At 46.6% G+C, this 24,501-nt stretch overlaps 1 protein-coding gene across 1 annotated transcript in view; it reads left to right on the top strand.

Annotated features, from left to right (window-relative positions):
• Positions 1-733: 733 nt before the first annotated feature.
• The window catches only part of GADD45A (growth arrest and DNA damage inducible alpha), a 78,085-nt gene continuing 54,317 nt past the window's right edge, over positions 734-24,501 (top strand). The window contains exons 1-2 of the mRNA XM_069641938.1: positions 734-950; positions 2,802-2,903. Coding sequence (XP_069498039.1) covers positions 901-950; positions 2,802-2,903 — 152 coding nt within the window. The 5' untranslated portion in view covers positions 734-900. The remainder of the gene's footprint in view (positions 951-2,801; positions 2,904-24,501) is intronic.

The following is a 24,501-nucleotide window of genomic DNA, read 5'->3' as shown; positions in this document are numbered from 1 at the left end:
GGAACCTCCTCACCCCACTACAAATATTCGTGCTTAAAAGCTTAAAGAAATATGTCAACGTTCTCATGCCACCCTAACCGTATCATTTCTACCGGCACCCTGGCACTTGCCTGCCCAGCTAAACGGGAAGGGGTGGAAAGTGACCTACTTTCTATCCCTTCACTGCACGGCAGTAGAAAGAGAAAAGAGATCTGGAGTTAAAACCCGTGCCTACAAGTTACAACTAAACAACCGCAATGCATGTTTGTCGGCCAGGGTTCATAGTGAGTTGTGTGACGAGGCAACGCTCAAGTCTACCACAAATGCAGTTTACAAAAAAAATAAAAAATCTGCTCTATTTTACTTTAATCACTTATATGTTTTAGAAATATCCAATATTAGTTTGTACTTAAATGCTATAATGATTTACGGCATTTAGTGTTGTTGCTAAAATTGGAAATGCCTGATTTGTTAATGATATGTTCTGTTTTTGTTTAATTATATGAATTTGTTAGGCTTGGTTAGATGGTGTTTCCCTGAAGAGCAGGTGCAGCATTCCGTAGTAGACACCTAAATTAACCATAAACGTCAGCAACCAAGTGGGTGCTGCTGGTAGCCGCTGCGCTTGTCCGTCTTTTATGGCCATGCGTCACACGGCTGAACTTTCATCCACGAGTTGAGGCGAAGAGGTGAAATGGAAATCTAGATTTGCATGAGCCAATGGAATGTGGGTATGCAAATAAGGCAGGCGGCGGTTGGCTGTGTTGTGGTCATGGGCACACACTGTGCTGCGAGGTGGGCAGTGCTGAGTGGGGTGGCGCTGACTCTCGGGCACTGGACTGCTTTCCTGTCGCCCAGCCCGGGTTCAGTCAGCCGCCCACCCATTGCACCTGAAGCGGATTCGGTGCGTGCAGTGCCCCGATGCGGAGTATGACTCTAGAGGAGCTGACAGGGGGGCAGAACATGGGAAGGTGAGTCCAGATGAGTGCGTGTAACTGTGAGAAACCTGATCCCGGCTCGGACTGTGGACTGTGCACCCCTGGTGCTGCAGCGAGAATGTGGTGGCACCGTGTGACACAGTGTGTGTGTGTGCATGCGGCTGCCTGCGCCCATGGCGGCGATCCAGAGCTGTGAGGAGATGTGCACCCAACGGCTGTGAAGCTAGGCTGTGTGCTGTGAAGATTCGCTGTGCACTCTTGACTGCGCAGAGTCAGCTGTGCATCCTACTCTGAGAGGAGACACCGACGGTGATGAGCCCATCATGCGCCCGGGACGTACTCGGCGGCTCTGGCTCTGAGGAGACCCTACATTCCGGGGTGTGAGGAAACTGTGCACCCAGGGGTGGTGGGGTCCTTGGTCAGGACAGTAAGGAGTGCCGGCGGGCGACCAGTGTTAATTCCTGGATTCCAGGTGGCTGTGTGTCCACATCTGAGACGATGCATTGTGCAAATTGTGCACCGGGGGTTTTGTGAAAACTCTGTGACCGGAGCTGTGTTGAGGCGACTGCACCCGCCTCTGTCAGAGGAGACCACTTCGTGCACCCAGCGCATGTACTGCGCGGAGGCACTTCTAGTGCACACCTCGCTTCACGCGCACTTGATCCACATTCCTTGCAGTTGCACCCAGGGTTTCGAGGAGACCCGTTTAGGGGTATTGTGAGACTGCGTGTTTAGTGCCCAGGTGGGCATGCAGGGCTCCGAGGAGACACCGATGCTGCAGGACTAGCTTCAGGGTTTGCACCCAGGAGATCAGTGAGCCAGTGTGCACGGTGCGAGTACTGCACACAAGTCGTCACCGAGGTCACACTGCATCCCAGATCTCGAGTTGCGTTATCGCATGGATCCAATTATCAATTAAGGCTGTGAGCAACGCGAGGGGATGTTTTATATAGCATAGCCTTATGTGTGCACGATATTGTGCACGCCCCCACTCGGTAGGAAATTAGGGCTCCCTCTAATTTAGGGTAATGCGGGTTCCCGCAACTGTAAGAGTGAAAATGCTTAGAGCGGTGAATGGATCCGTTCGGTGCATGTTACGACCAAGAGGCCCCTTCTGCCTCATTGCATAGTTCCAAAGTGGCAAAGGGTTGCTTCCAATCAGAGCCTGGTCTCGTTGTCGCCCCCATGCGCCTCAGGGTTATCACTGAGAGGACAAAGCAGGCATCGGATTAGTGGCCACTTGGGGGAGGGGTTTATAGAACTGTGCTAGTGCCTGCTGGGGCCGCCGCAAGGGCAGGATTGGTCTTTAGTTGCGGGGCCACCCATAGACCCATCGGGCAGCCCTGGCAAGAGTCCTGACTCTGCGTGCCAGTGCCAATTCAATACCTGACTGGATTGAGGGGAAAGCCCGTGAAATTACCATGGGAGCGCACCCCGCCTAGCAGCAGAGGTCACGCCCGGGGCATGCTCAGCCCTCGTGAGCTACCTGCAGCCACCGCATTCCAGGAACACAACATTACCCTTTAGTCCTGATTCCAAACATGGGAAGTTTAAACACGTTTAAATCAATAGTGGGCGAGTGTGTGCTCTGGTATCAGCATCGAGGCATTTTAGTTAGTCTTAAATTATCAGTACAGAGTGGTCCCTGGTATTGACAATGGTTAGGTTTGCCGAGTTTTTAGCAGTTGCCAGTTTTTTGTCCAGGTTGCGAATACTATTTCAGTATTCGTCTAGTGCTGATCTTTTAGTCCCACTATCTGAGCCGGTTGCTGATATTTAAGCATTTTTACCATAATTGTCATATGTTGAGCAACATTCCTTGTGTGTGTGTGGGGGGGGGTGTTCAAATCTGAACTCTGCTTAACAGTCTTTATCCTCTCCCAGGATGGAGGTGGTGGGAAATGCCCTGGAAGAAGTTCTTAGCAAAGCAGTAGTGCAGAGGACCATCACTGTCGGGGTTCTGGAAGCTGCCAAACTGCTCAATGTGTAAGTATTGGAACCGGTTTGACTGCTTGTGTGACGCATTTCGATCTCCGGCTCGTCCTGCTTTTGTGTGACTTTAGGATTAAAGCGGGTCTCGCACAAGGATGCCCTGGGGTAAAGCGTGGGCACAGTGCTTCTTTCGTTTGCCTAGTGCATGTTTTTTTCTTTGATAGAACCGTTTATGTTTGCTCGTCAGATACATGTTTTAGTCCATTCTTGCGAATGCCTGCCGCATTAGGCTGTTATTCCACAGCGTCCAGAACTGTTGCTACTAACAAATATGTTCCATGTGTGTTGCGTTGTAAGTGATATGAACCTTTTACGGTTGTGTGCACAAGGAAGAATTGATTTTTGAAAATGGAAAAAAGTAGGGCAGTGCTGTCGAATACTTTATACATTCCACAGATGGGACTATCCCTCTTGTTGAAGCAGACTTAGCCTGGTGCATAGTGTGGCAACTCCTTCATGTGACGCATACGCTTTCCAACACCTGAGAACGTCAATCAGGTAGGTGGGACGGGGCAATCGGAAATATTATAAAACCTTCCACTGGAATGCCTCGGGAGTGGCACCTTTGTCACAAGGTTAAAACATATATATTTAATTTTAATAACACAAACATAGAGGGCTTCTAAGTAATCTCCTTTTTTTTCCTTCTTGGAACCGTTCCCTTTTCACATATAGGATGGTGACCATAGAGCTCCCTGTATTGGCACATGTCTTTCCAAAATAATAATTTTTTCCAATCTTGCACGCCTTCTCTTTCGAACTTCTGTAGCTACCCAGGCCAGGGAATGCAGACTCAGAGTTGACCACCACATATCCAGGATGGGGGGGGAGGGGCGTAAGGAATTGAAAGGGGAAGGCAAGTGCTTCAAGTAGTGATGATTACCACTTGTCATCTGGGCATTATGCCGGCACACCTCTTCGTTTGATCACCTCCCTTGAAAAGGAATATCAAAGCTTTTACTAAAAATCATGTGCAGTATGTTACGTTATGGAGCATTTGTGCAGTGCTTTATGTACCATTGGTATGATCTCAAAGCGCTGTGGGTTGAAGTCCCTGGGGACCGTAGTTTTGGTCAGTGGAGAGAGTAAATGGTGCTTGGGTGCACTTGGTATGTGTGCAGCCAGAGGTTGGCTGCGTTCTAATGCTAGGTGCAGTGCAGTGGTTGTGAGAGGTCAGTGTGATGTGTTGAGCAAGGTGGGTGGTTTTCTAGTCTGCCTTATGGCGGCCGTAGGGCCAGTGTAATAGATTATGGGTCTGATCACAAAACATTTTCCTATGGGATTGCGCCATTATAAAATGCTTCTGTGAATCGGGCCTTATGTGTGCAAATAGACTGTATTTATTTTGTTGGATATAGCTGCGTTCTCGCAGACAGTTGAGGTGTTTTAAGGAGTAGTGTATGTATGTGTGCAGCTAGGCCAAAATTGATCGAGGGGTATAGCTGCGTTCTATTGTTTGTTGGTGTAAAGTGCAGAGTGAGCATAGTGGTAGGAATGAGTTTCAGTGGATACCTGTAAGAGACCCCCGTCCCTGGTTATTTCTGAGCTTGATGGCAGGCCTTGTCTGTTCTGGTGGTTCGTGGCAGTTGATTTCTGAGAGGGATGCTCTGATTGTTGCAGAGTATGTTATGCTTAGCCCGGTCTGATGGTCCATTTTCCAGGGACTCTGTTGTAGGAGTCGTCAGGCCGTTTTCTGGGTCCTTGGTCATAGTTTGTCAGGGGGGCTGGGTAGTTCCTGACATGATTGTCGTTATTGCATGGATCTCAGGAGATGCAAGCAGGCACATCACAGAACCGGAGTTCAGGCTTTGTTCCCCGATAGGCCGGTGTTTCTCCATTTGATCACATACCATTTTGAGTGCTCGATAGGTGGCATGATATGATCCAACCGTAAGTTTTAAATCATAGGTGCTCTGGGGTCTAAATTGCTGACCATCTGATTTGAAGGCCCGAAGGGTATGGCTTGATACAGATCCCAAATGGGTCGGGTTGGCCAGGAGCGGGTACATTCGCATTGTCTGCCCGAGTGGTTATTGCGTTCTGGCAATGCAGTGACGCCCCCGGTCTGCGGCTAGAGTCCTATGATAGTGGTTGAGACGGGTATCTCTAGTTCTAAGAGCGTGGGCATTTCTGGCCGGCTGGCAGTGGGCCATGTCTGGTCATGGCATACGAAATAAGGAGAGGTTGTGCCTCGGGTTTGGCCTTGTGTGCAGCAGCATTTGGAGTGCAGGGCGGGCATGATCACTAGATGGCACATAGGGCCGTTAGGCCCTTGTTGACCGAGTCAGTGTTCATGCAGCCTGCAGCTGCCTGGAGTTACTAGATGGCATATAGCTGGTTGCTAGGTCTCTGTTGGTTGAGCCAGGGTGCATACTGCCTAATGGGGAATTAGTGGCCGTAGGTGGTCCCTTCCATGGAGAAGGGAAAATCCACGTTTTTAGTGCTTTACGGAAAGGCCATGTAGTCCTGGTTGTGTCGAATGTGGGGAGGCAGTGAGTTCCACAGTGTTGGTGCCTAAGTAGAATAGGCTGACTCTCCAAATCTGGCTGAATTGGAGAATGGAATCGCTAGGAGGGTCGAACTAGACCTTTTAGGTGTATGATGGGTGGTATGGGATGATATTTTCTTGAAGGTCTATCAGGTTGGTCTTGTGCACTGATCGGTGGGTGATGCATAGGACTTTGTACGTGGCTCTTTCGGCCAATAGGGAGCCAGTGAAGGGGCGGAGAGCAGGCAAGATGTGGTCCATTCGTCCCAGTGCAAGAAGGAGTCTGGCAGCTGCGTTTTGGTCTCTTTGGAGTTTGTTGAGTTGGTTGGCCGGTGCACCCAAGTACATGGAGTTCGCATAATGCAGTCTGGACATGACAATGGAAATAATAGATGTCAATCTGTTTGGGTAGGTGATGTAAGGGAAGATGCGTCTAAGAAGACTCAGGTGGTAGTGACAGGATTTGGATATATTGATATGGTAGGATGGGGTTAGGCCTGAGTCCATTGTGCAGCCAAGGTTTTTGACTGTGTTGGAGGTAGGTGGAGGAGTGCTGAGGGATGGGGGGGCCACTGGGAGTGGTTGAGGGAGTAAAGCTGTATTGCCACAGACCATGGTCTCTATTTTCCCTGGGTTAAGAAGAGGTGGTTTCTTGTCATCCACGGTCTATCCGAGGCAGGCCGCTAGGTCGGGTTGTGGATCGATGCTTGTTATGGGGATTTTTAGTATGATTTGGGTGTCATCCACGTAAGTATAGCAGGTGAGGTTGTGCGAGCGGACGATCGCTGGCAGCGGTGCATGTAGAGGTTGGAGAGGAGAAGTGAGAGGTAGGCGCTTTGGGGTACTTTGGTGTTCCCGGGGCAAGGGGAGGAGGTGAAAGGGGGCAGGAAAGTGTTTTTCTGTTTTTAAGGAATGAGGAGGATTGAGTGGTTAATGGTGTCAAAAGCTGCAGAGAGATCGAGGAGAAACAGTGCGGCGCATCCTTCAGAGTCTGCAGAGACTTTGAGGTCGTCCCAGATCAAGATCAGACTGGTTTCAGTTCCGTGGCGTGGTCGCAAGCCTGACTGAGCGGGGTCTAGTAGGATTTTGGATTCAGTGAAAAGGTTGTGCTGAGTGTAGGCAGCACGGTCAATGAGTTTCGCCAGAAAACTGGTGTTGGAGATTGGCCTGTAATTGATTGGCGGAAGCTGGTCGAGGCCTACTTTTTTCAAAAGGGGTTTGACATGCGCTACTTTGAAAGGTTCTCGGAAGACGTCAGAGGTGAAGTAGTTATTGAGGATGGACCTAGCCTGTTCACCTGCACAGTTGGAGGTGAACATTTGTTTGAGGTGAGCGGCGGGACAGGGGTTAAGGTGGGACCCGGAGGGTCTGCTGCTGGATAGTAATTTGAGGAATTCCTCGCCCAAGATAGGGTTGAAAGATGACACTACAATGGCGGGCGAGATGCAGTCATGGGGAGTGGTTGATGAGTGGGGGGTGAGGTTGGAAAGTTTGGCATTAATTGTGGCCGTCATTTTCAGTGCTGTACTGTGGAAGTGTTGAGAGATGGTGTTGCAAAGCTTTTGTGCAGATGTGGTTGTGGCACTGGTGCAGGAAGGTTTCACGAATACGGAGATGATGCTGTGGAGTTCTTTGCTACTGCTCTAGCAGTTTGTTTCTTTTATTGTAGTATTTTTTTTTTTTTTTAATTTATTTATTTTTGCCTTTTGAATCTTAGATTTGTACTTATGTTGATGTGGGCAAACGTGGATTTGGTAAGAGTGGTTTTGGATGTTTGCCATTTGCACTCGAGGTAGCGATTATGGGTTTTGAACGTCTTCAGCTGGGGCGTGAACCATTTGCGGGTAGGTCCATTAAGGATGAGAGTGGGGTAGTAGGGGGTGAGAGGAAGGAGTGAGTTGTTAAGCCAAGAGTGAAAGGATTCGATGGAGGGAGGTGTTTTGAGGTCAGGCCTGTGCGTAGTAGGACTACATCCAGGTCAGCCTTGACCTTGTTCCAGCATTTGTAGTCATGTGAGGGGACAGGGCGGACCTTTGGTGGAGGGGCTGGGGTACAGACAGAGAAAGGTAGGGCTGAGTGGTCTGTCCAGGTTTCGGGCTGGACAGAGAGACAAGATTGGAGGAGCTGAAAATTGCATCAAGGATATGGCCTCGCGTGTGGGTGGGGCCAGTGGTGTGCCGGGATAGGTTACGGCCCTCTAGGCTTTCAACCAGGGGTTTGTTCATGAGGTTATGGGCACATCGAACCAGATATTAAAGTTCCCCAGTAGATTGAGTGCTGGGTGGTTGACCAGAGTGGCAGCTAGTGAGTTACAGAGGATGTTGGCGAAATGTCTGTTGTATCCCAGTGGCCTATAGATGAGTAGGAAACTTTGTGAGATAGTGGATAACGGTGAGAGTCTAACGAGAAGGGATTCACCGTTAGCTGTGCATGGCTTTGTTTTGGTGAGTGAGATGGAGATGTGAGGTTTGTGGAGGATGGCTACTCCGCCGGCTCTGGAGAGTCTGTTGTGGGGGATGAGCGCGTAGTCAGGAGGTAAGGTGTTGTGCGCGACTGGTTGGATAACGTCTGTGAACCATGTTTCAGTGATGAAGATGAGATCGAGATTGTCAGTGGATAGAGGTAAAAAATGCTATATTTGTTTTTGGCCACGAGCGGACATTGAATAGGAGGCAGGTGACTTGATGGGAGTTGGCTAGCAGGGAGGTTCTGAAAGATGGGCTGAGGGCAGAAAGGGGCATAGGATTTTGATGTAGGCGAGGTGAGGCAAGAAGAGTCGAGGGTGAGGGCTGGTCTTTTTTCCTGAGTTTTGTGCGTTTGGGTGCAATGGGTGTGTGAGCAAGGGTAGAGGTGTCTGAGGGGCTAAGGGACGAGGCGATGGCTCTGGAAAGAGAAGGGGGTACCATGCTGAGAGGCAAAAACGGTGGAAGGGGGTGGTCTGGAGATGGGGGGGCGAGGGGATGCTGAGGAGGGGCGTGTGTGGGGGGCTGACATAGATGGAGCGGAAGGGGGGTATGATTGAGCAGAATTTTCTGCTGCTGTTGGTTTGGGTGGGTAGGCCCCGCATAGGGGATGTTGTGTTTTCTTGGGAGGGGAAGAAGGCAGCTCGGAGGTCGAAGGGAGGGAGGGTATGCATATCGTTGGAATGGCAGAGTTACGGGAGTGACACGGAGCTCCCCACGTGTTTTTAGGTGTGGTGTGAAGTGAGGGGGTCCAAGGTGTTCTGGCTAAGGTAGGGATGGATGAGGGGGGGGAGGTTGGTCTGGGAGGCGAATATCTGCAGAGTGGTGCAGATTTTGCAGTGGTGACTGGGAGGATGTGTATGGAGCGCCAGAGTGCTCCTCTGGCTTGGGAGTTGGATGTGGCGGCACAGTGTGGAGTTCTGGCTGGGCTGGATGGGGGCGGTGGAACTGATCTGGGAGGGTAATTTCTCCGGGGAAGGGGGTGTATAGGATTAGTGGCTGGAAGGTTGTGTTTGGAGCGCCAGAGTGCTACTCTGGCTTGGGAGTTGGATGTAGTGCAGTGTGTGGAAAAAGGGGGACTAGGGTCATTTTGGGGAGGTGATTTAGGGGGGAGGCAGAAGGTATACGTGGGGGAGGATGAGTGGGAAAGGCGGGTTATTCCTTGTGTGCCAGATTGCTCCTCTGGACTCAAGAGTTGGAGGTGGTGTGTTGAGAGGAGCAGGGTTGTAGGAGGTTAGAGTGTAAGAAGGTTCTGGTGCTGGGGACGGGGATAGAGAGGTGTTGTGGCATGTATCTGGGGTTTGAGAATGAAGGTGCTGGATTGTCGGCAGAGGACCGATCGTGGTGCTTGTTGGCTTGCGGCCGTGTGCCTGTCGGAATGGGATTGCCAGTCATGGTTGAGTGAGGGAGAACTGCAGGGGGTGGGGTTGTGCAAGTCTGGGTGAGTGGATCCAGGTAGGGAGCGCTTAGGTCAGAGGGGTCGAATTCAGTAACACGTGGATTTGAGACACCTAGGTAGAGGGGACGGTGTCTGAGGCGGTACAGTAGAAACTGCAAAAACCCTTATATTTAGGACCGTAGTAAATGCAATAGAACCTAGATGTCGGGCACCTGGATACAGGGAAAAGGGAGAAAGTGCCTAAAATAAAAAAGCGGTACAGTAGAAAATGCTAAACACTTAGATTTGGGACAGTAGAAAGTGCAAAACACCTAGATTTGAGACACCTGAATAGAGGGAGAAAGTGCCTAAACATGGGGGTACTGTAGAAAATGCAAAACACTTAGATGTAGGACAATAGTAAATGCAATAGCACCTAGATTTGAGACACCTGGATAGGGGGAGAGAGCGCCTAAACAAGGGGGCATACTCGAAACGCTGAACACTCAGATTTGGGGCAGTAGTAAATGCAATAACACTTAGATTTGAGAACAAGCGGGTGAACTATTGAATGGATTTTGTGAAATGTAACTGATTGGCACAATTCGTCTGAATGTGAGACTGGGGTCATTTTAAGAGTTCTAGAACGTATACATTGGACACAGTGCTGTTAGATGATTGATAAGGTAGGATTGGGGTGGTCAGTGTTGGGTTGAGCAGTAATGGCTGCGCCTCCAGCCCGTAACAGCACTTACTCTGTCAGTGGCTGCTGGTTGACAGCACCACAGGATAACACGGGCCAACACAGACAGGAACGGCTTCTTCTGGTGCTGCCCTTTCCCTCAGGTGCCCTTCGCCGCAGGGGGCTGCCCTGGGATGGAGACTTACGTGGGCACCAGGGACCAGTCACGGGTCGGGGTGGGCGGCACGAGGGAAATATCTCAGGAAATGGGGCCGGGCTGGGGATGGGGCAGTAACAACCCACACAATAGCGCTAAGTGAAGGGGGGGGAGAAAAAGCAAACCGCTGTGAAATGCGGGAGCTGTGACACTCACCTACAAGAGGAGGCTGCAGGATGGAAATATAGACAAAAATGACGAGGAAAGAAGAAGCCTGAAAGTGCAACAGCAAGCTTCAAATCACTTAAATGTTATGTTATGTTGCTTGGCATTTATATATCGCTCTATATATCATTGGTATGATCTCAAAGTGCTGGTAGGTTGAACGCCCTTGGGAACCGTAGTTCTGGTCATTAGAGAGTGATAGTGTCGTAGGGTGAGTGGGTGCACCAGATATGTGTGCAGCTGATTTAATTGCTGGATGGTAGCTGCATCCTACTGTTAGGTGTGGTGCTGAAGATATCAGTTGGATGTGTTCAGTCTGGTGGGTAGACATCCAGACTGGGTTCTGGCTGCGTTAGGCCTGAAGGACGCATTATGTGAGAAACTAATCCGGAATGTCATCGGCTAGGTGCGTTTTATTAGGGTGATGAGGTGTTCATGGGGTAGTATTCGTATGTGAACAGCTACGCCGAATTTGTCAGGTGTATAGCTGTGTTCTAGTTGTGTGATGGTGTATAGTAGAGAGTAAGCGTAGTGATGTGATCTGATGGTTGTCATTAAAGCACCCGAGACCAGGCACGTGAACAGGATGGCAGGGAACACAGCGACACACAAAATACAGTGACAGGGGGTTGGGATTACAGCGACAGGAGGGGGTATACTGATATATCTCAACAGCATGGGGAACAGGAAAGCAGGGTACACAGTGACACATGTGTGGGGCATGCTAACATTTACATTCACATTTCTATCTAGATGCGATTCAGGCTAACGTTCACAACTCCACCCAAGCATGGGACACGCTAATATTTGCATTTCCATCCAGATGCGACTCAGGCTAATGTTCGCGACTTCATCTAAGTGAAGAACATGCTTCCATCCAAGTGTGGGACATGCTAACACTTGCCTTTCTATCTAGATGCGACTCATGCCAATGTTCACGATTTCAACCAGGTGAGGCACGTGTTGTCATTCACAATTCCATCCAAGTGTGGGAGATGTCGACATTCACAATTCCGTTCAGGTTTGGGACATGCTGGGGCATGCTAACATTTAGATTTACATCCAGATGCGACTCAGGCCAATGCTCACGATTTTATCTAAGTTTGGCACATGCTACCATTCACAATTCTATCTAGGTGTGGGACATGCTAACATTCGTATTTCTATCTAGATGCGACTCAGGCTAATGCTCAAGATTTCATGTACGTGTGGCATATACTAACATTTACAATTCCATCTAAGTGCTCTACTCCCCACCCATGCCACACTTACTTGGGTGGTTGATGCTGGTTGACTGCTGGTCCCTGGCTTACACCTGCAGACACAGTATAGAGCCACCTCTGTTGGAGCCGCCCTTTGCCTTGGGCCCTTAGCCTGTGAAAACAGTAAAGATAAAACATTTGGGGGAGGACTGAACTCAGTTCCTTCCTCCTTTCGATTAAAATTAATCACATCCCAATTCCCCAATATCAATTTATAAATCCGAAGGGATGGCAAAACCAATGGAAGCTACCAAGGTGAGAAAATTGATTTACTCGAAGACTAATCAATTTAAAGTTATGAAGTAGCCAAGATGCATGTGTCTCAGTTTGAAACATGTCTTCTGTCCCCCTCCGTCTGGCTCACCGAAGGTGCAAATCTCTGGCCAATGGGCTCGTAAAGATGAGATAGCAAAGCTCTAAAAAATAAATGAAGTGCCCTACATGAAAGAATGTCATGCTGATCATAAACAAATGTGAGCTAGATTTCTTACTGCACCACGTCTAAAAAATAAGATAGTACCTGACATAGGACTGTAAGGTCCAGAGCCATGGAGATTATGTGACTTGAATAGCCAGCTCGTTATGCTAGTGTACTCCGCACCACTGCCATTTTCATGGTCTCCAGGTGCTCTGGTGGATATGAAAAAGGAGGACTGGGAGGACTCAGTGGGATTGAGAGGGAAAAGCGCAAGAGAGCTTTAATGTGCTGTTGGTAGCTTCAGTTTGGAAAAATCGGCCACTGGGTGCTGGTTTGTTTTTAGTTGGTAGGCGTTATGGGGTGTTTTGTGTATGGGGGGATTAGTGTGCAATTGGTTTGGTTTCTTGTTGGGTATTGCAGAAGGTGTACAGTTTGTGGCGGTTTTAGGGTTTTGCTGCAGTATGGGTGTATTTTGTTCAGTGTTTGTGGGTGAATGCAGGATTTTGGAGACTTTTTAGTAGGGTTAGTGGACAGTTGCATAAAAATTCAGCCAACTTCAATTCAGTGGCTATACTAAAAAATGCAGCTACATTCAATACACTGGCTCTACTCATATATGCACCTAATTCGAATACAGTGGCTGTACTCAGAATTTTAGTCAAACTATGCCTCTACAGTCCCCTCATCAGAGTTTAATGCTGAAAGGCATATGCGATTACACATCGCCTCTAGTGGAGAAGGTAACTTCAGTGGACGGTATGACAATTTAATGGGTCAATACAACCCGTCTAACCAACTTAACCCGGACCCTTTGCTAGCCTATCCACATCTGTAGAGAAAGCAAAGACCGACTTTGAACCTTGTAGTTTTGTAAAACCCATCACAGTCGGAATCAATAGGGAAAACTAACGCACATTTCTCACCAGGTATGTGAATTAATGTAATTCCTCCAGGTTTTCATGGATGGAAGAAGCCACCACGAAAGGGTGAGGAAAGGATAGCTCGGGGACAACGCGTTTGTCTGGGAAGCAAGACAATGCAGCACAACACAGATTTGAATCCCACCTGTCGGTATTAAGCCGGTTATAAGTGAACAATTATAAATTATAAGGCAACAAGCTGACTGGAGGCAATAACGCGGCTGTGTGGAGAGGAGGCAATATCATAGGCTCGGGAAACTTGGATTAACAGTATTCAGCAGACCGAGCTGTAACTGAGGGATGTTTTAGGAAGAAAATCAGAGACACTGTAGGGTGAAGCAACCAGTGGGACAAGGTCGGCGAGGACAAAGAAGCAGATATCCAAAAGAGCTCTTGATGACGTATCCAAAGGTTTAGTGAGACATTTCTAGTAATGGGAATCACATTCTGGGAATCAGTCTGCTACCTCATGAGTTCACACTTGAAGTGAATCATGGGAACTGTAGTTTGCTACCTGATAAGCATACAATAGGTTTGAAGTCTGGAGAAGCAAAGTGGGAACTATATACCACATGTAGGAGACTGGCTGAGACCCATGGTTCCTTGGCTACACTATTGAAAAAAAGCTTTGTAAATAAGAGTGTGAAATATGGGCAAGTACAGGGAGTCCAGCTGGGACTTGTCAGCCTGTTGGAATCCCTAAAAATCATGCCCCCCTCTTAATTGACAATTCAAGTATAAAGCAAATATTTTGTTATCTGACTACATCATATTGTACCATTCCATCACAATATGGAGGACTGGGAATCGCCCATCCAAGATTCATTGCCTTCAGCTTCACTTGTTGGGACCACAGTATTCCTGTCCAAGGTGGTAAAACCATTATTGTAAATACTACCTCCCCCTTGATTTTCATAGGAACTGGTGGAATTGGTGAGGACGTAAAGGGGCCATGCAAACATGGTCTCCTTTGGCCATGGAAATGACAGTGTGTCCTCTGTCTTCCAGGAGGCAAAGCGTTTGAACATTGACATGCCAGACAGTCCGCAAGTCTGTTAAAAACGAAGTGGGAGATATTGAGCATGGGGGCAAAATATGCTTTGACGAATCTGCCTCGATATTCTCCTTCCCTTCATCGTGTACTGATACTGAATACCACCAATTCGATTTTGTTTCTGCTCAGGAATTAGGCTGATTACAAATGCATTGCCCGACCGCACAGTGTGTTCTTACAACATAGATGGTGGGGAGGTTGAAGGAGATAATTGAAAGCCTTTTTAAGCCAATCATTCTCCCACCACTGTTGGTCTCATATCCCTTGAAATACTGGCATCCTTACATTTATTGGTTGTAGGGACGGTACCAATAATACCTCATGATATGCATCATTGAGTGGCATAGATGCAGACTAGCCAATGATAATGCAACTAGGCAGTCAGTCTTGTGTCTTTATGCTGAGCCTCAATTTCACCAGTACATGATTACCCTGTAGTAGTGCATAACAATGTGACTTGGTACATCCCTTCTGGAAGGGACATCAATCCCAGATCCATCCTGAAGCAAGCTTCAATGATCTGCATCTCCTGAGATGGTGAGAGGGAAGACACCCCTTAACACCAACTCCGAAGCAGACCAAACCCCTGAAGCATGTGAACCACCATCTATCATTTTCTGGTTTTGCGTACCCTTGATGGTGAACGCATCAAGCGTTCACACCATCTAGAACCTTTTGTGAAGTCCCTTGGTGTAATTTCGGTGGAATTTCAGAAGCATAGTGTTTCAGCAAGAGTGGGATGTGTAGATCTGCAGCATACATGTCGAAATCATACAGAAAATATTTCCTGCTGATAAACTGAATTGGGTATTTTAGCAACTCCGTTTTGAACTTGATGGTCTGAACAAAACTGGTAAGTCTCTTCTGGTTCAACCCCAGGAGCTCCTGCTGAAGCCTTTTCACCAGACAAGGAATCAAATAGCCTATCCCTGCCCACCCATCATTCTTTTACTGGTACCTGGTGACAATTCCCTTCTGTAACAAGCCTTGGAGCAGATCCTGTGTTTCGAATGGATTGTGTCCTCCCACGCATTCCTCATTTTATGATAATCGTATCCTGCCAGCTTCGCTGCTGGCAGGATACGATTATCATAAGATGAGGAATACGTGGGAGGAACATCCAGTCTAAAGAACGTTACAGTTGGTAAATAGCTTGTTCATTGATGTGATTGCGTGCCAGAGGACTGTTTAATGACCCACCGTCCCTTCCAAATCCTTTGAAATGTCAGTAAAAGCCAGTCGGTAATTTCATAAGATCAGCACACTTCCAATCTTTGATCCATAGATTACATCTGCCAAAGACAGCTGCCTTCCAGGATATTATCGAAGAACAAATCTGACATCTGGTTAAACACTTCAGGATTATTTCAATCAGCAATAAGCATTCCCGCCCATTCAGGGCTAAGTATAGGGACTATATTTCCAGCACTAAATTCTTGGGCAATCTCTTTATCAACGTTCCTAGCGCTTCATTTGGCGCATATCTCTCCCTCCCACTTCTGTAGATTCTTACTGCTTATTTTGAGGGGGTTGGGAGTTCCCCTTTAGAATATAGTATATTCTCCTAGTCTCCTTACCCTGGGACTGGTAGACTCCCTACTTAGCCCCACAAAATCTGTGGTAACCATGAGCACTTTGAAACACTTACCTGTGTATCGGCGCTATATAAACAATACCATACCATGCTACTGTGCCCAGCTGAGGTTTCCGACTACAAATGCTTCCTCCTAGCTAACCTTTCCCACCCTTTTTGCCTGCAGCAAAAAAAAGGTGCAACACATGAACCAAGCTTCTTTAAATACTCACTGCTCCTATATGCCACTTCTTGTCATCTTAACAGTTCATCAGATTTTCTGGCGCTCAAGGACGGCCTTTCCAAATGATCATAATGACCAGAGGACAGAGTTCTCTAAACGTTCCTCTTCATCATTGATCATCATCAGGAAAGCAAGGCATAAATTAATTTTCAAAAATTGATTAGCATAGTTTGCTAATTAAAATGTTCTTGATTAGCAAACAAACACATTTGATTAGCAATGGTATACTAATATTTTTAATGTCACCCGAAGGTGTTTGCACCCATGGCATAAAACGAGCAACAATACAGCATTTTTGTGAACTGCTGAAGTAAGACATTAGTGAAATAGTCAGGCCTTGCAAATTCTTTAAAATTCTGCTAGACTGCAGGTCTAGGAATTTGTTTGCCTACTCAAACTAAGAGAAATGCACTCGACCCTTGCCAACAGATGACAAAAAAAGTACATACACTTTTTGTAAAATGGTGCAAGTCACCAAAAACCACCCAGGGGTTAGCCATGCTGCAAACAAAAGTAAATTTGAAATAAAACTCTCAAACGTCCCCTGTAAATTGTAACTCGCCCTTCATAAAATCTACTCGACTATACGAGTGGGCGAGTAGACTTTTTGTTGCCTAAATGAGCATCTACAAAAGGTTAGCTCCATGAATGGACACAAATAGATGCAATAAAAAAGGCTCTGAAAACAGTTTGACCACCTCTCATGTTTGCTATTATACAAGGCAATCCTAATCATAGAGCAAAGTGAGCTCTGGAGGCTTAATACCGTGGATGGTATTGAGCAGATCTGTAGATGTACAGACTTGATGGAACTATTGATCACTACTTTGGTACATATCTAGTTAGTTTTGTGTAATCATTATGTAAGAGCAGGGAAAGTAAGAGACTAAGCAGAGTGGATGGCGTAGCAGGCAGAGAACTGGGCAAAGTAGGTGGACAATTGTGGCCATCTCACTTTCAGGGTAGTGTTATAAAGCAACAGGGTGATAAGGGACTGTACAGGAGTATGGGTTCCGCTAATGGGTTGAGCACCAGTTGCAGATGCATGCAACTAGTAGGTCACAGAACTAGGTTTACCATCAAAAGTATTTGGCGGTGTAATCATGTACATTTTCAAAAGTGTTCACTTGTCTAAATAATACATCTTCCCCAATAATATGAAATCTAGTTGACCCTGAGATCTAGATATACTAACCTAAATTTGACTGTAAAGCATAGAGACACTGCACTGTCTTACTGCAATTATGCATTATGTAAGGAATCGAATTGCATGACTGTCTTTTAAAAAATATAAAGTTAAAACATATTGGTCTTTTGCAGACCGGATATAGTTGGCCTAATGAAGTGTCATCAGGATTACTTCTGGCTTGCAATTATTTGAACAAAAAAAATGCTTGACTAGCACTCCCACACAGGACTTTGGCACTTATGAGTGGAAGAGATGATTACTGCAGTGAACAGAGGAAAAAACAGGGGGAGAGGGGACAGAGGCTTGAGGGCAAGAGAGGAATGCAGGGCGAGCTGTGCTTTCATTGAACAGGGTAACTTAAATAGCTATTTTTGCTACACAAGTGTCAATTTAATTAGTAAACCTATAGAATTGCATAGCAAATTGCTGTAGGACACTGCTTATTTTATGTCCTAGGAAAGCCCTTCCAGTGGTCGGGCCATGCACATGAGCTTGCTGAACATTTACCATCTGCACAATTTTACGCAGATAATAAATGCACAGAACACTAATTTGCCTCAAGATGCAAGAAAGCTACAGCAAGAGTGATTCAAACAATTGAAGTCCTAAAGATACGTTTTTAAGTATACTTTTTGCAATAAAGACAAATGGGTGAGGAGAGGCAGTTTCAGAAGGAGTGCATTCAAGGGCTGCGAGTCCTGCACTGAGAAATTCCTGACACTTCCAGCTTTACATTTAGAGTGTCGGGGAGGTCAACCAGGAGGTGCAGGTCTGCACTACATAAGTTCCTTCCTGGCACGTAAGGTCCCAATATGTATGATGGGCAGGATCTAACCCATAAAGGCATTTAAATGCCATGCCACAGACCGGTGTGCAGTTAAAATGTCGAATGAATAATTTTGAATGCATTAATTTCGAAAAAAATCATGTAAAAAAAAGTCGAATATTTATTTTTTTATTTTGTTTTTTTTTGGGTTTGGCTAGTAAAAAAAGGGGGTTGGGGGAAACGCCCCCATTAAATAAATAAATTAATTCGACATTTCTTTTCGACATCATTGATTCGGAATTATTGAATTTGAAAATATCACTATAAACCCCACAGACCTTTAAGATTGTAAGACTATCAACAGGTAGCCAATAAAGAGTACAGCAAGACAAGCAAATGGAATTCTATTTTGATAGCCTAATAATGAGTCGGATCACTGCATTCTGAAACGTTTTACATGAGGGAAGACTGACATAGATCTGTTTGGCATAGTCCAATATTGAGTTAGAGTGCCATCTACCACCAAATGTAATTCTTGTGTGATAAATGGGAGTGCCTGCTTTAGTTTGTGTACAATAGAGTGAAGAAAGCTGACACAGCTCTGATTTGTGTGTTCAAACTGAGGGTAGCCGCTCAAACTACCCTAACATATCTAATTCTTCGATTAATGAACTTGATGACCCAAAAAGGTGGGGTGGTGGGGAAGGGAGTACATTCAACTTGAGATCAGTTTCTCATCCATGGTAGCCATCTTGCACTTACATCTATCCACCAATTCTCTTCTAGCAGAGAGAGTAGAAGAATCATCCAGGGGCTCACTGAAAAACATACACATCTTTGTTTCATGAGCATACAGATGAAATCACAACCCCCAAGAGTCTAGGAGCATGAAGAGCAGGATCATATAGATATTAAACAAATTGTGGAAATGGCGACTCCTGGGTAACTCTGCTATTGACTTTAAGTAGGAGCAATGCGCTAATTGGACCCTCTGTTCACTTTATTTTAAAAAGAAAGTGCCTTGTATGCTGAGAAATGGTGTAACCTTTATAATAATAATGCATATTCAGCCACGAATAGAGTAAAACAAATAATGCAAAGAATATTCTCCCACACAGCGAAAGGGGCAGAATAAACCCAAATTGAAGTGGAGGTATGGTCCATATTACATTGAAGTTGTGTGATCACAATCTTCTCCAGAATTTCAAAAACCAAAGTCTATAATGTTTGAATACTGTGGACTCAAAACTGGATTTCTCGAAGGATAGTTGTGGTGGACCTTTTTATTCAATAGAGCGTAAATCAGGTAAGCTTGGAAACCATGGTTTATTCTAAGTTCTCCAAGAGATATTCTAGGTCAAATTCCCTGGGTGTTGTGGTGCAGAACCTTGGTTCGGATTAAAAAGCCTGAGTGAGCAATGAAAACAACTCACTGGGAGGATCTTTAAATGAAGGACCAGGTTATGAAATAAGGCGGACTGAGCACTTGTGCTGTTGTAACTGGCTAAAAGGTCAAGAAAATAAAGATTTTCCATAATAACTTACTAGAAAGTCTTGATTCTATTAAAGACACGGAGGCGAGCATTACGCTTCTCTTTCTTTTATTAAACAATAAAGAAAAGGCTCAGCAGCAAGATATTTGTGCACCCAAATGTGCCATGAGTAATGTGCAAAAAACAGGTGCACTAAATATATAATAAGCATAGTAATATAACAGTAACATCATAACATAAAACGAAGTCTCTGAAGGAACTGCATTTCCCAGGGAGCTTTGCTCCAGTTCATTTAGAGGCCACCAACATGTGACTTAGTCCACCAATAGTAGTTCAGATCCCCTCTATAAACAGTCCTAAACATGATGTCACGTCTTCTTTCGAGGCAGCAAACTTGGCTGTCCATGGTAAAAGATGACTGTAGCCAACTTGTAGAAGAACCTGTGTCGGGGCGTGATCAAGCGGGCTTGTCTGTAGGAGCTGTCAAAGAAAAAAGGAAAATTAGTTTCCTGTATATAACAGCCCTAAATCTCTTATCAGAGTGGGAGAGAAATTCATGGAGTTATTCTGATAGAATACATATAAATTCCAAACATTCATATTTACATTAAGACTTTAATTAACATCAAGTAACATGCTGTTGTTTTCTCGCCGGGTGGGATAATGCTCGCCTAGGTGTCTTTAGTAGAATCAAGACTTTCTAGTAAGTTATTATGGAAAATCTTTATTCTATGTCAAGACCGGAGGCTCCCATTATGCTTGTTTAAAGCTTACTTACCACGATGGATGCCAGCTGATCTACCGGTTTCAGGTAGAATTGTTTGAATACTGATTCGCTTGCCCAGTCTGCCATCCTCATGATGTCTTCTAGGCAAACTCCTGCCTGAAAGGCTTTGGAGGCCATGGCTTCTCTAACGGAGTGGGCTCTGAAGTGCTGGGTGTCGATCCCTGCTTGAGCTAAAGTCCAGCGCACCCAGCGTGCTAAGGTCAGCGCTGATACCGCTTTGTGCGGTTTACGCAGCGCTATCAGTAGCTGCCCGTTAGGGGAGGTTCTGAGTGAAGCTGTCTTTTCTTCGTAGACTTTCAAGCATTTAACCAAGCAAAGTTTATGTTGGTCTCTGAAGGCGGGATAAGAAATCACCCTGGAATTGCACTTTGTTCTTCTATGAATATGGAATACAATGCCATCCGGAGAAAAGGCCCTGTCTGCTAAATCTAGAGCTGACGTCAGAGACTCTCCTGCAGATACCAAGCAGAGTAGAGTAGTGAGTTTGCCAGATAGGGCTGTACGTGATAGTTCTTCGTTACGAGGCCATAACAAAAATGGTTCAGTACTGTATTAACGTCCCACAGCTTGTCATAGCGAGCTGGAGGTGGGACGGTAAGCCTCACACCGTTGAGCAACCTGCAGACGAGGTGGTGTTTTCCTGCTGGTACTCCTTATATAAGGTCATGACCTGCGGAAATTGCTGAACGGTAGGCATTCACAGTCCTGTAGGCAAGCCCTCTTTCCGCTAGGAATGCTAGAAAATTCAAAATCACTTCTACAGGTGCTGAAATTGGATGTAATCCTTTCTCTCAGCACCAGGAGCTCCAGATGCTCCAAGAGTTGGAATATCTCTTAAGGGTAATGGGAGCCCAGCTCTCTTCGATGAGATTGACATGCCTGGGACTCTCCATCTTGACCTGAAATCCTCCAGGCCGCTAGGGTCAGAGATCCGCTAAGGAGGAGAGGATGACGCTGACCTGATGGATCCAGTAGGAGATCCGGAAACTGGGGTAGTAGGATTGGAGAATCCGAAGAAAGTTCCAGAAGAACTGGATACCAGGTCTGAGATGTCCAAACCGGCGCTATAAGGATCAGATCTGCATGCTCCTGATGGGCCTTCGCCAGGGTCCTCGCTATCATAGTGAAAGGAGGGAAAGCATACAGTATTCCCTGGGACCATGACTGCAGGAATGCGTATGTCGCGGCTGCTGCCGGGTCTGGCCTCCAGCTGTAGAACGTTGGTAATTGGGAGTTGAGTCTGGAGGCGAAAAGGTCTATGGACATTGGACCCCAGATCTCCTGGAGGCGGAGGAAAACCTCTCTGTTGATCCTCCAGTCGCTGTAATGTGTCGAGTGAGGGGAGTACCAGTCCGCTACTACATTTGAGAGACCGGGAAGGTATTCCGCTGTAACTGAAATTCGATGATCCAGACAGAAATGCCAGAAATCCTTGGCTAATTCTGCTAAGGGTCTCGACTGGGTGCCGCCCAGATGGTTGATGTATCTTACCGCTGAGATGTTGTCCACCTTTAGTAAGATACAGCAACTCGCTCTGTCTCTGGCAAAAGAGCGCACTGCAAAGGAACCTGCAAGAAGCTCTAGACAGTTGATATGCAGATCCAGTTCCTGAGGGGACCAAGTCCCTCCCGTGGCTACGGAACCGCATCTCGCTCCCCAACCGGAGCGACTGGCATCCGACTCGATGATAATATCTGGAGCGGAGCGGAAGATGGCTCTGCCGTTCCAGGCTCCCATGTGAGTGAGCCACCAGTTGAGCTCTGTCCTCGCTTGAGGAGACAGTGTCGGGAGTTCAGAGTAAGAAAGGCTTCGCCTTAAATGTTGGCCCTTTTAGTCTTTGCAGTTCTCGATAGTGAAGAGGGCCGGGAAATATTGCTTGAATGGAAAATGAAAGTAGCCCTAACACTCTTGCTAGTTCTCGAAGAGAGAACATGTCCTTTGCGTATATCTCTTTTGGTAGAGTGAATCTTGGCTGATGGGAGTCGAAATTGAGAATTCTGTGTGTCCACTATGAATCCCAGAAATTCCATATTTTTGGATGGAAGTCGAACTGACTTTTCCCAGTTTATGAGAAAATCGAGGCTGTGTATTAAGTTTATTGCCAGTTTGGTTTGTTTCTGAACTAACTCTTGCGAGTGGGCCATGAAAATACTGTCGTCTAGGTAAATTATGAGACAGACCCCTTGTTCTCTTAATTGAGCTACTACAGGTGTTAAGAGTTTGGTGAAAACCCAAGGCACCAAACAGAGTCCGAAGGGTAGACTTGTGAACTCCCAATCCCGATTTCTCCAAGAAAATCTGAGGTAATTTATGCGTGCTTGATGAATCGGCACTGCGAGGTAAGCGTCTTTTAAGTCTAGGCGCATAAGCCAGTCGTCCGGTCTCAGAAGATCTGAGCATGTGTATACCTTCCATTTGGAAATGGCGGTAAATGATGAATTCGTTGAGCGCTCTGAGGTTTATGACTGGGCGTACCTTTTGCTTCCTGAGTACCAGAAATATGGGACTGAAGAAGCCTCCCTGACTTGAGCAGGGGCGAATCGCCTGCTTCTGATGAAGACTGAGTATTTCGCTGTCTAAGGCGGTTTGATCTGACTGAGACATTACTATGGGAGTGGGGCGACGTGGTTGAATGGGCTGTGTGAAAAACTCTAGGCGCAGACCCCGATCTGTGTCCCTTACCCAGGCGTCTCCCGATAAGGTATCCCAAGCATTTGCAAACATCATTAACCTCCCTCCTATAGGTGTCAGGGGCGTTGGCGCTGCTATTAGTACACTGACCTGTAGATTGTTATTGGGATGGGTATCTAGCCGCTCTCCTCCAGGGACGCCCTCTTCCACGACCTCTCGTAGGGAAGAATGTGTCGGAGCGTTCTTGCCAGGAATTATGCTGGCCTCTGGATTGTTGAGGTCTCTTGTCGAAGAAGTAGCGGCCGGAAGGGCGACCTCATCCTCGTCCGGCCCTGGAGAAAACCTTGGTTGCAAATACTTTTTATTGAAGCCTGTGATTTGTCCAATGCTGTGAATGTCCTGACGAATTTTGTCATCTCCTTCATAATAGGATCTCCGAAAAGCAGACCTTGCGCAGTTGGGCCAGATTCTGTGTCCGCCAGTTCGGTTAATTTGGCGTCTATTTTGTATAGGATGCTTTTCCGTCGCTCTGTTGAAATAGCGTAACTGGTGTTTCCCAAGAGGCAAATAGCCCTCTGGACCCAACCAGACAGTATTACTGGGTCGATGGGGTCTGAGGAGCTGATGGCTGCATTCGCAAGATCGGAGATTTTTGCTAGTGGACCTCCTACGTCCAGCACTTTGTCCTGGCAGGACTTCCAGGCGCAATCAACACCCTTCCTAGGGTCTTTGATGTTTTTACCTAGAAAGGTAATCATTTGAGAATCAAGCTCTGGAGTCAGAGCTACTTTTCTTTTATTCGTATTTATATAGCGCACAACAGCCCGAGGATATCGTGGCACTTGTTACAGTACAAAGCTTAGTTACATGGTCATTAGCAATATATATACAGGTTGCAATATAGTTATATTACATTTGTGTTATATTACAATATACATGGCAGAAGTGGAGGAGTCAGTCCTCCACTTGCTAGTTGAGGAGAGTGGCCTTGAGGTTGTTGCGGAAGACAGAGATGGAAGTTTCAGCTCTAAGGGTGGCAGGGAGTGAGTTCCAGAGTTTCGGTGCAATATAGGAGAAGCCTAGACCTCCCGCTGTGGCTCTCTTTATGCGTGGTATGTGTAGCTGGTTGGTGTACTGAGCTCTGGTGGGGCGAGTGGATGTGGTCCTTGATATTGCTTCAGATAGGTATTCTGGAGCGGTTTGTTGATGCACCTGTGAGTGATGGTGAGGATTACTGTGAGTAATACGGTCTTTGACCTGGAGCCACTGTGCTTCACGTCTGGCGTGGGATATATGGTCTCTTCTAGGGATGCTCATGGCAGCTCCGAGGGCATTGTTTTGTGTGGTTTGCAGTCTGTGAATGTTTTTGGCAGAGGTGTCAGCTAGAAGGGCGTTGGGATAATCGAGTTTGGCTCACATAGTTGCTCTAGCTATGGCCAAGCGGTTGGGGGTGGATAAGTAGGGTTTAATGGCATTGATGCGTTTGGTGCTGAACGCTGATGCAGAGGCTATGGCGCTGGCCTGTTTGTTCATCGATAGATCTGCATCAATGTGAACACCTAGAGTCTTGACAGAGGATGATACAGAGATGGTTGAGTTGTCTATGTTGAAGTTGTTGTATTGGGGGCTTAGTTTCGATAATGTGTTTGTCTGGCCCAGGATGAGAATTTCAGTCTTCTCCCCGTTAAGACAGAGGCCATTGATTGCCATCCAAGCTTGGATAGTGGAATAGATGTTGTGAAGGGCCGTGGCATCTTGGTGATAGAGTCCAGATAGGGGTAAAAGTACTTGAGTGTCGTCTGCATAGTTTGTATATGCAACACCCATGGAGTCAAGTAGGTCGAAGGGGGTTTTGTGAAGAGG

Source organism: Ambystoma mexicanum, chromosome 1q, assembly GCF_040938575.1.
Source record: "Ambystoma mexicanum isolate Mex_15411 chromosome 1q, UKY_AmexF1_1, whole genome shotgun sequence".
NCBI classification, from domain to species: domain Eukaryota; kingdom Metazoa; phylum Chordata; class Amphibia; order Caudata; family Ambystomatidae; genus Ambystoma; species Ambystoma mexicanum.
This window is presented reverse-complemented; position numbering and strand designations above follow the sequence as displayed.